Here is a 12,196-nt window from a genome sequence, read left to right on the forward strand (position 1 = left end):
TTTTGGGGCGTTTTCTATTGTACTTTTACTTCAGGGGCACTTCAGTTACACTGTGGCACCACAAAATATTTGCAGCCAAATTGGCTTTCCAAATTCCCAGTATCGCTAACTCTGTTCTGGACATCACTGTGCGGGGAAACAGCAGCTGACATCCACATGTCTGGTATCGCCGTACTCGGAAGAAGCAGGGCAAGAAATTAGGAATATATATTTACCTCAAATTCCTTCTGAATGTATCCATTTTAGGGCTAAATTGGAAAGATTGAAATCCAAAATTGAAATTTCAAAATTTCCACTCCATTTTCATATGCTTCCGGAAAAATAATTAAAGGGTTAACAGACTTCTTAAATGCTGATTTGAATAGGTTGAGATGTTAGGTTCATAAAATGGTGTTACTTGTGGGGGTATATAGTACAGAAGCCTTTATAGAGCACTTCCAAACTGAATTGATCACCAAAAAGTTCGCATTTTTCAAATTTCAAGAAAATCTGAGAAGTTGCTACTAAAACTTCAAACCTTCTCACATCCATAAAAAAAATGGAAACTTAAAACAAATAATGGATATAAAAAGAAGACCAATGGCAAAAGGTTTCCATCAAAAAAAATTTGTGGTATCACTTTTTGTCTAAAAAGTATAACATTTGAAACTTTGAAAATAGTCATTTTTTTCAAATTTTTCCTAAATTTTTGAATTTTTACCCCCCAAAAAAGGAACGGATCACCGAAATGACACTACTAACATAAACTACAATGTCTCACGAGAAAACAATCTCAAAATCACAGAGATATCTTAAAGCGTTGAAAAGTTATTACCACAGGAAGAGACACTGGTCAAATTTCAAAAAAAAGTTGCGAGCCTTAACCTGCAAACAGGCTGCGTCCTTAAGGGGTTAATGTTGATTCTGACAGCTGTGTCATGCTAAACCACTGTCCTGTGTTTGTGTTTTATTTTTCTCTCTTTCCCACTACCTACCTTTTCCCACAGCCCCTGCAGCGGAGAAAGGGAAGCTTTATAGGTCTGTAGTTGAATATTGGCAGACTGTCCCTTAGTACTAGTTCCCTTGTATTAGGAAGACGTACTCCCCGACGTCCCCACCCCCCGCTAAGCAACGTATCCACTCAGATGGCCTAGAGAAGGGATGCAATATGCTGCATACTCTCCCTATAGGCTACTGATGCCCCCACTGAGTGCCCATGTCCCTTAGCAGGATAGAAAGACGTAGCTCAACGGATGCAACATATACTAGCAGAAGGAAGCATAGGTATTGACTCCGTCTGAGCAGTATATGTCAATGTATACTTTGGGAACTTTCCCGATGTGTAAGCTGAGCATATACAAAAAATGTGTGAGCCCAGCCAGAGGGCAATGCTTTTTAATCATAGATTTAAAGGACACCTGTCATCAGGTCTGTGTCACTTGTCCTGTCACCTCTACCTGTTGGAGCAGCTCACAAGGATCCATCCCAGCCTTTATCTAGTTATTTCATACATTATTCATTGTAAAATCATCATTTCTTTATTATTTAAATGCGGCTGGTCACATGGTCAGAGGCAGTGATGTCACTCCTGTTCCCCCTCCTCTCTCCTCCCCCTGCTCATGTCTGTGTGTAATGTATAGTAAAGCATGGCTAGTGTGTGTATGTCATCTGCTGACATGCTGCATCCTCCTAATATACAGGTGAGAGACACAGACATCAGCTACACATGAATCTGACATGTTCTGCTATAACATGGCTGCCTGGAGCTGCTGTATCTCTCCTATATACACACACACATGCACACACAGGCTGCAGGGGGCGTGGCCACCAGCACCAGGAAGCACATCATTATACAGGCTGTCAGTCAAGCACTGGGGGTGTGGCTGTGCCTCCCACTCATAAATAGAGTGGACAGCTTGAATATGCTAATGCTTCATTGGACATTTCACAGGTCATTTGCATACAGCTTTAGGACCTCATTGCTTAGGTTTACAGGCATGTAGAGGGACAATGAAGGGATAGAGGCAATGCTCTCTAATGGCAGTTTATGAAAATATATTTAGTTTAGGGGGGTTATTTTGCATGACGGGTTCTCTTTAAATGAAGTATTTATTTTGGGTGGGTTAATTTGAATGGCATGTTCCCTTTTAAGGTCCAGTTCATGCCACCTAGGGTTCCCATACCAACAGTCGAATATAGAGTTTAACCCCTTAAGGACACAGCCTGTTTGCAGGTTAAGGCTCGCAACTTTTTTTTGAAATTTGACCAGTGTCTCTTCCTGTGGTAATAACTTTTGAACACTGTTACTTATCAAAGCGATTCCGAGATTGTTTTTTTCCCACATGTTGTACTTCATTTTAGTGGTAAATTTTGGCTGATAAGTTTTGCGTTTATTTACAAAAAAAAGAAAAAAATGAAGAATTTTTAGAAAAATTTGCCATTTTCGAAATTCAAAATCACCGCGTTTTCAGGTAAAATAACCACCTAAATAACTTGCAGAATAACATTTCCCATTTGTCTACTTTACATTTTCATAATTTTTGAAATGTTTGGATAATTTATTTTGACGTCAGGCGGCCTACAAATCGAATAGCGATTTTCCGTATTTTCGGAATTGACTATTTTGGGGATAAATACTGTTTGAAATCAAATTTTACATAATTAGCAACAAAACCCCCTATATAACCAATCCATTTTCAAATCTGCACCCCTCAAACTATCAGAAACAGCATTTACAAAGATTGTTAACCCCTTGAGATCTTCATAGTAATTGAATCAAAATGGCGGTGAAATTTAGAATGGTCAAATTTTGTCGGTTATACGTTCATTTAGCCCTAAAATTTACACATTTCCAAAAGATAAAGAGAAAACTCACCATAAAATTTGTTCTACAATTTCTCCTGAGTGCAGCGACCCCCCACACGTGGCCGTTACTTGTGTTATGGGGGCACAGCGAGGCGCAGAAGGGAAGGAGCACCCTGCAGCTGCCAGGATTTTAGTTTTCTGGTTGCCCCCTTTTGAAGGCTATAAAATTTTCGCTTTTCCGTTATTTGGGCCATGTACGGCATTTTTTTTGCGGGACGAGATGCTTTTTCCAGTGTTACCATTTTGGGGTTGGTATCACCTATTGTTGAAAATTTTGGAACTTTTTTTGAGGTCATGAGTAGAAAAGCATCAATTCTGTACTGGATTTTTTACTTTTTTTTTTTTTTTTCGTGTTCACCGTATAGCCTAATAATCATGTTATCTTTATTCTATGGGTTGATACGATTACGGGGATACCAGACATGAATATTTTTTCTTATGTTTTACTAAATTTGCCAAATAAAACTCTGGGGAAAAATCTATCATTTTTGCATCGCTGTCTTCCAAGTGGCATAACATTGTTACGTTTTTGGCTACAGAGCTGGTTGATGGCTTGTTTTTTGCGGGACATGTTGTTCTTTGCAACAATATCATTCTGGAGTACATATGTTTTGTTGATCACTTTTTATTGCTTTTTTAGTGGGCTATAATAGGTAAAAATCATATTTTTTGGCGGGTTTTTGACGTTTTTTTTTACGGCGTTCATCATATGGGTTCAATAGTTATTTAGTTTTATTCTATGGATTGTTACGGACGCGGTGATACTATATATGTGGGGTTTGTGTTATGATTTAGACTTTTTTGAGCGTTATAAGTCTCTATATGTTTTGGGGCTTATGGGCATTTTTAGTAATTTATAAAGTAATTTTTTATTGAAAAACATTTTTTTTTACATTTTTTTTAGATGATCCACCATGGGATATGAACAAGCAATCATCTGATTGCTTGTTCTTGATAATACTCTGCAATACTAATGTATTGCAGAGTATTATCAGTGCCAGCCTATGCAGATGCATAGGCTGACACTTTGCCTTTAAGATGACGTCACAGACGCCATCTTAAAGGTAAACCCTCCAGGCTTCTCTGGGGCCCCGATCGGACCCCAGAGGAGCCAAAACAGCGATGGCCGATCGTGGGGTAAAGACCCCCAGAAGGCATGTTAAACACCCGCGATCGGAGCCCACTCCGACCGCGGGTGTTAGCCGGGGATGTCAGCGGTAGATTACCGCTGAAATCCCGCGGCTAACGACGCCGGTTCGGCTGCTATGCAGCGCTGAACCGGCATCGGCTCTGCGCAGTAGCTGTACTGCGCTGAGCGCTAATCGCGGGACTCAGCGGAGTACAGCTACGGCGCAGAGCGCTAAGGGGTTAACATTCCAGTAAATAGTAGCAAAGAACAGAAAACGCGGCCACTCACCATTAAAACCTCTTCTTTATTTAGTCATCAGATAAAAAGTACAGTGGCACAGACCGGTCAGGATGGAGATAGGAGCAGGGGGTAAAACAAGGCGCTTTCTATAGCCTCTGTGGAGTGGCGTCCACACCTGATACTTAATATAGTAGGTGGGACGTCACTTCCCTGTAACCTAGTAACCGGGACACTCTTAAACGAGAGCGGAAGTTCTCTCGTTCTCTTTTTAATGCAACTGTTCTCTCGTTCTCTTTTTTTAATGCAACTGTTCTCTCGTTCTCTTTTTAATGCAACTGTTCTCTCGTTCTCTTTAATGCAACTGTTCTCTCGTTCTCTTTAATGCAACTGTTCTCTCGTTCTCTTTTTAATGCAACTGTTTTTGCTTTATTATACAATGCTCTCTAAGAATATAGTATAATTCCGCTCTCGTTTAAGAGCGTCCCGTTTACTAGGTTACAGGGAAGTGGCGTCCCACCTACTAGATTAAGTATCCGGTGTGGACGCCACTCCACAGAGGCTAGAGAAAGCGCCAGATGGCGTGAAACGGCTGTCGCCTTGTTTTACCCCCTGCTCCTATCTCCATCCTGACCGGTCTGTGCCACTGTACTTTTTATCCGATGACTGACTAAATAAAGAAGATGTTTTAATGGTGAGTTGCCGCGTTTTCTGTTCTTTGCTACTATTTACTGGACTGTCTTATGCTATACGCTGAGCACCACCTATACGCTTCCACTACTGTATATGTCATCTCAGGACGATACGTTACTGCACCTAATATCTGTGGGAAGTTCCTTGGATAGTGCCCCTCTCTCTTTGTTTCTTGTTGATAGAGTTTAACATTGGTGAAATAGTAATGCTTCTTATTCCTGGCAGAGGTGAGACTTCATCGTTGTAAAGAGTGTGACAAGTCGTTTTCCACTGGCTTGGAGCTTGTGAAGCACAAAAAGTTACATAAATCAGAAAACTTGTTTAAGTGTCCGTTCTGTGAACATGAGACCACGGAGGTGAGTTGCAGCGATGATGAAAACTACAAAAACCCCAAGATGAATGTTTTGCAATTAAGCCATTTATTTTCAACATGTTTCTGTATTTACTCTTCACTAGTGGTTAGAATGACACTTTTTTTAATATGTAAATTAGGGAGAGTCATTTTGAATTTTTGTTTTTAAATATGTTTTAAAAACGTAATTTATTAAAATAATTTGACACCTATGTTTTTTTAAAAACTCTTAATGCGGCATGCTTACACTTGCGGACTCGCAAACCAAGTCTTCATAGAATGTGGGTGTCTGCTGTATAAAACTATTGGCACCGGTGACAGGTGTTGGCCTTTTATCCCCTTAACGACTTGGCCATTTTGCACCTTCCTGACAGGGGCCCCTTTTTTTTAAAAAAATCTGACATGTCACTATAAATGGTCATAACTTTGGAATGCTTTAACATATCCTGGTGATTTTGAGATTTGTTTTTTCGTGACACATTGTACTTCATGTTGGTTGAGAAATTTAAGCAATATGTTTAGTATTTATTTATGAAATAAACAGAAATTTGGCAAAAATTATGAAAAAATGTTTTCCAAATTAAAAATTTTCTACTTTTTGGAAAGTTGGTCATATCACCAAAATAACTTTATAACTACCATTTTCCATATGTCTGCTTTAACTTGGCATAATTTTTCAAACATCCTAACCTTTTTTTTAGGATGTAAGGAGGCTTATAACTTTGAGAATTTTTTTTCCCAGAATTTCACGAAAATCATCAAAACTTATTTTTGAAGGGCCCAAGTGACTTTATTCTGACTATATGACAGAAATCCCACACATTTTAGAAACTGCACCCCTCAAAATATACCTTTTGAAAGTTTGTTAACCCTATGAGCGTTTCATGAAGGTGAAAAATAATTGGAAGTGAAATTACAGAAATGAATTGTATCTAACTATATTCATTGAACATTAACAGTTGCACCTTTGCATTTACCTTTTAACCATTTGTATTTTAACCAATTTCACTTGAGTATGCCAATACCCATTTTGTCACTGTACCCTGCTGTACAGGCACATGGTGGCACTTGGAAGGGAAAGAGCGTTTTTTAGTTTTTCATGGGTGCATGCCTTTAGTGAACCTTTGTGGTACCAAGACAGAGGAGAGCCCCAACAAGGGACACCATTTTGGAAATTACACGCCTTGTAGAATTTAGCAAGGTGTAATATGTGTATTTTCCCCAACAGGTGTTTGATTCAATTAGGCCCCAAAAAGGAAAAAGGATAAAATTTTCTCAGTCACTTTTACCCCATATTTTTGTAAGCTACAAAGGATTAAAGATGAAACAACCCCCAAAAACCTGTAAAACTAGTTCTCCTGACTGTAGAAGTGCCCCACATAGGCATATAAACTGTTGTATGGGCACACAGTAGAGTGAAAGAGGGATGTTTGCCTTTTAGAGGCCACATTTGACAGAAATCTTTTACCTGGAGTTCCCTAGTGTTATAAAACAGAGAAAAACCTGACGAGTGACCCTAATTTTGAATGCATACCCCTTGGAGAATTTAGCAAGGTTTAAGATGTGGTATAGTGTAATACAAGTGGTAAAATGAACATCCAGATGGTTTCCAAATAGGATCTGCAATGGATGCTCAAGATGGAAATTGTACAAGAAAAAAATGAGATTGCACTCCCATAGAGTAGTAATTGTGCAGTAAAGAAGATGGCCCACTAGCACCTTTCACCTGAGGTAAGGAGGTTACCTGTGGCAGGCTTGATTAAAGCCGGCAGTAATGGAGGTAGCAAAGCATGCTAAATTCTGGAACACGGATTGTCCATTGTCAATGAGGAGAAAAAGACAGAGGAGAGGCGCCAATCCAATAGGTAAATTTAGGATTTTTATTGGTAAAAAACAGGGGTAGAGTAAAAGCCCAAAGGTAACGCATTTCTAGAGAGGACCTCCCTCTTCTCCAAACCCAGCTGAGAGATAAGGATCTCTCCTTAACTCTCAGCTGTCTCGGTCTGAAGAAGAGGGAGGTCCTCCCTCGAAACGCATTACCCTTGGCTTTTACACTACCCTTGGTTTTTACCGATAAAAATCCTTAATCTACCTATTAAATTGGCGCCTCTAGTCAGTTTCTTCTCCCCATTGATGATCAAGATGGAAATTGCTATTATTTTTGGAAAGTTGGGTGCCTATTATTTGATTTGTGCCACTGCGAAATGTCAGGTCTCTGATTAAGAAGCCATGTTTCCTAACGTGAGAGATTCTACATGCAAACCTAAACACTAGCCAGAAAATCTAGCGGGGCTCCAGAATAATAAAACACTTGGAATATAAATAAAGAGCTTGAAGAATTACAAAGGATGTGCTAACAAATCCAGAGGCTTGGAGGGGAAATTGAAAACATCTTTCAAGGAAATTGGAACATTTGGAACAGCACATAATAGTACACAACCAGCGCTTTCGTACCATATCTTAGATTTCCGTAGAGTGCTGTACGGCTTCAGCACCTAATGTAACCCACCAATGTATTTATTGTGAGCCATGATGCCGTCTAGCTTGGGGGGTAGCGGTGGTGGTACCTTGTACAGGGTTGAGGGTGCTGGAGTCCCCATGAATTGTGGTAAGAACAAGGACATCACTTTTGTCCTTATACCCGACCAACACCATGTTCTGAATGCTCAGTGCCTTGATGTCCCCCCTTTCGAAGTGGCTGCCTAACAAGAGATCCAGGGCACCTCTACGGTTTTTACGTACAGTGCTGCATGCTACAGAACCTCTGGAACTGAGGGATTGTAATAATGGAATGCTGGGATAAAAGTTATCCACATACAAGTGGTAAGCCTTATCCAACAGTGGGTGCACAGATCGGTCAATCGGAGCTCTCTGGAAGATGGCATGATGTCACCTGACATGGCCCCTTCCACTGTTGATTGGTGCTCTCCTAGACAGCAACAATTGTCACCTTGTAGAAAAGGGAAAAAAAGAGAATAATGGTATCAGCTCACCCTCATGTAGCTGCAGCTTTTCACGGCGTTGGTTCAGGCCAGGTGCACGGAATATTCCCACTCACTGGTCCGGCAGTCCACAGTGATATGTAATTGTTGAAGAGAGCAAACGAAAGAAAAAGAGGTAGGGAATCCGGCAACCATACAAGAAAGTCCAGGGGTAAACGACTGATTAAAAATGTATTCCAAAAGGTTTAATTCAAAAGTTTAAAAATTCGCTTGACAGCATGCTAGAACATGGACACAGAGGCAAGCAGTAAGGGGACACAAAAACAAAATTGTGGTAGAGGTAACGCGTTTCGGACTTTGTTAGCGTCTTAGTCCTTAATCATACCTAGCAAACTATTGTCCCGTACCAGAGTTAAGTAGAGTTGCAGGTGTGTGCGTGTATGTGTTTTCCGGTGTAGGGAATTACCACACCCCCACAAAGGTGGGGGGGAGTTAGGCTAGCTGACATGTTTTAAGTTTAGTAGAAATACAGTAGGTCCTGTCTGTAGTTTAACCCTTTAGGATAGCGGGTATCCAAGTTGAGAATCCAATATGCTTCTTTAGATAGAAGCAATTTCTTCCAATCTCCTCCTCTAATGGGGCGTGATACTTGCTCGATCGCAGTCACTAACATACCATTCATATTGCCTGAGTGAACTTCTTTGAAGTGTCTGGAAACACCGGACAGATTTCGGGTGCTAGAAATGGTTTTAGGATTGGCTCCAGTGACATGTTCGCTGATGCGATCCTTGAGCTTCCTCATTGTGCATCCTATGTACTGTAACGAACATCTGGTGCACTGGATGAGATAGACTAAATGTGTAGATTCGCAATTCATATAAGTTATATACAGTGCGACAACATCGCACGTAAGCCAACCTGAAGAGGGGGACCTGAAGAGGTTGGCTTACGTGCGATGTTGTCGCACTGTACACTTCTATCCCGCACAAATTAGCCAACGAAGCCCTGGAATATCACCTCAGAAAGTTCAGCAACTATGATCTTGTTTTACAGGACTATATGATTTCTGTCTTATCTTTCTTGTTATCCAATAATTTTTTTATTTTTAATACTAAGTATTACATTCAAAAATTGGGGTGTCCCATGGGGGCCAGTTTTTCGCCCTCATTGGCGAATCTCTACATGGCCCTATGGGAAGAACACTACTTGTTTTCTCCTCTCAATCCCTTTTCATGTTCTATCGCATGGTATGGCAGGTATATAGATGACTGTCTCCTGGTCTGGAACTCGGACCAGGAGACAGTTATCCACTTCATGGAGTTCATTAATAACAATCCTTATAACCTCAAATTTACTCATGCATTTGAAAGGAACACCATTCCATTTTTAGACATCACTTTAGTGGGAGACAACAAAACAGGCAAGGTCCAGACGTCATTGTTTTGCAAAAAAACATCAGGAAATACCCTGTTACATTCTACAAGTTGCCATGCCCCTCATACTGTAAAGAATCTCCCCATCGGTGAATATGTTAGGGCCAAAAGAGCATGCACCACAGAGTCTAGATATAAAGAAGAATGCCACATCATTACAGAACGACTCAAATCTAGGGGCTACTCCAACAATTCATGCAAACGGGCCATGCATATTGTCAGCAAAAAAACCAGAACTGATTACTTACAAATTTCACCTAAAATTAAACATCATAATCCTAAACTTACGTTTAGTTCAGAATACAGCTCTCAATTTTATGAAATCACAAACATTATAAAAAGACATTTTACCTCTCCTCAACCACGAACCTACACTCAAAAAGATTCTAGAAAATGGAGTTTCATTTGTCTCCACAAAAGCAAAAACGTTAGGTGACATTCTATCTCCGAATACTTTCAATAATACCATGCAGAAAAAATCATGGTTACATACTAGGGGCAGCTACCGTTGTGGTGGTCTGCGCTGCAACATATGTAAGTATATCAACAAAACCACACAATTCTCTTCCATTAACAATAACATCACTCATAACATCAGAACTTATATGAATTGCGAATCTACACATTTAGTCTATCTCATCCAGTGCACCAGATGTTCGTTACAGTACATAGGATGCACAATGAGGAAGCTCAAGGATCGCATCAGCGAACATGTCACTGGAGCCAATCCTAAAACCATTTCTAGCACCCGAAATCTGTCGGGTGTTTCCAGACACTTCAAAGAAGTTCACTCAGGCAATATGAATGGTATGTTAGTGACTGCGATCGAGCAAGTATCACGCCCCATTAGAGGAGGAGATTGGAAGAAATTGCTTCTATCTAAAGAAGCATATTGGATTCTCAACTTGGATATCCGCTATCCTAAAGGGTTAAACTACAGACAGGACCTACTGTATTTCTACTAAACTTAAAACATGTCAGCTAGCCTAGCACACAAAAACTCCCCCCCACCTTTGTGGGGGTGTGGTAATTCCCTACACCGGAAAACACGTACACGCACACACCTGCAACTCTACTTAACTCTGGTACGGGACAATAGTTTGCTAGGTATGATTAAGGACTAAGACGCTAACAAAGTCCGAAACGCGTTACCTCTACCACAATTTTGTTTTTGTTTCCCCTTACTGCTTGCCTCTGTGTCCATGTTCTAGCATGTTGCCTATTTCCTTAGGAAGGACCTAGGGAGTGATTGCCGGCATAGCTCCTTTTTGGTCGAAGTACTTGATTTTGTCCTCAGACACAATTATTTTGTCTTCGACCGGGTGTTTTACAGGCAGGTCTCGGGTACCGCGATGGGTGCACGCTGTGCTCCTTCCTACGTCAATCTCCTTTTGGGATGGTGGGAGGAGACCAGCGTGTACCCCTCGCGGGCCTTCCGGGAGCGTGTCGTCGGGTGGCATCGCTACATCGACGATGTGCTGGTGTTTTGGAGGGGTTCACTCAAGACCTGCCAAGAGTTTATCTCAGATCTAAATACCAACAATTTACAGATCCATCTTACACCTGTGTTTTCACAGACAGAGGTAAACTTTCTAGATCTTCGCATCACTACCCGGGACGGACGTATTGAGACAACCCTCTACAGAAAAGAAACAGCGACCAATAATTTGCTACATTATTCGAGCTTTCACCCACAACATCTCAGGGATGGGATCCCAATTGGTCAGTTTCTACGCTTGAGGAGAAACTGTAGCAGCCAGGAGGAATTTCAACGACACTGTACGGATTTAACCAGCAGATTCCGCAAACGTGCATACCCAAGGAAGGTAGTATCGAGAGCCTACATGCGGGCCAAGCATACCAAGAGGGAAGATACATTTACATCCAGCACGAGAAAGAGTGATGGAAAACCTTGTTTGACAACACCTTACCACAACCAATGGGCAGATATCTACAATTTACTGCAAAAAAACTGGGGCATTTTGAGGAGTGACTCACGGCTACACCCACACATTACAGCCAAACCCAGGATGATTGCAAAGAGAGCTAAGAATCTGCGAGACTCTTTGGTTCAGAGCCACTTTCAGAGACCTAGTCAAGCACTAGGCAGAGGTATACAACTAACGGGTTCCTACCCTTGTGGGGAGTGCACGGTCTGTCCCATGATCCTGAGAGGTGATTCCTTCCAGAATCCGATTAATCAAGAAAAGATCACACTACGTTCCTACATCAATTGTCGCTCCCGGGGTGTAATATATGGCCTGATCTGCTCGTGCCCGAAAATGTACGTCGGTCAAACGACCCAAGAACTTCGCAAAAGAGTTCAAAAACATGTCTCTACAATCTCCCCATCGGTGAATATGTTAGGGCCAAAAGAGCATGCACCACAGAGTCTAGATATAAAGAAGAATGCCACATCATTACAGAACGACTCAAATCTAGGGGCTACTCCAACAATTCATGCAAACGGGCCATGCATATTGTCAGCAAAAAAACCAGAACTGCACGGTCTGTCCCATAACTCTTTAATGTGTGGAGAAAAATAAAATCAATTCTTGTTTCAGAT

General features: G+C 41.1%; 1 protein-coding gene across 8 annotated transcripts in view; it reads left to right on the forward strand.

Moving 5' to 3' along the window:
- The window catches only part of LOC140064083 (uncharacterized), a 106,433-nt gene that overhangs the window by 77,148 nt on the left and 17,089 nt on the right, over positions 1-12,196 (forward strand). For all 8 annotated transcript variants that reach the window (XM_072110601.1, XM_072110602.1, XM_072110603.1 and 5 more), the window contains one exon: positions 5,129-5,259. In XM_072110601.1, coding sequence (XP_071966702.1) covers positions 5,129-5,259 — 131 coding nt within the window. The remainder of the gene's footprint in view (positions 1-5,128; positions 5,260-12,196) is intronic.

This window comes from Engystomops pustulosus, chromosome 6, assembly GCF_040894005.1.
Source record: "Engystomops pustulosus chromosome 6, aEngPut4.maternal, whole genome shotgun sequence".
NCBI lineage: Eukaryota > Metazoa > Chordata > Amphibia > Anura > Leptodactylidae > Engystomops > Engystomops pustulosus.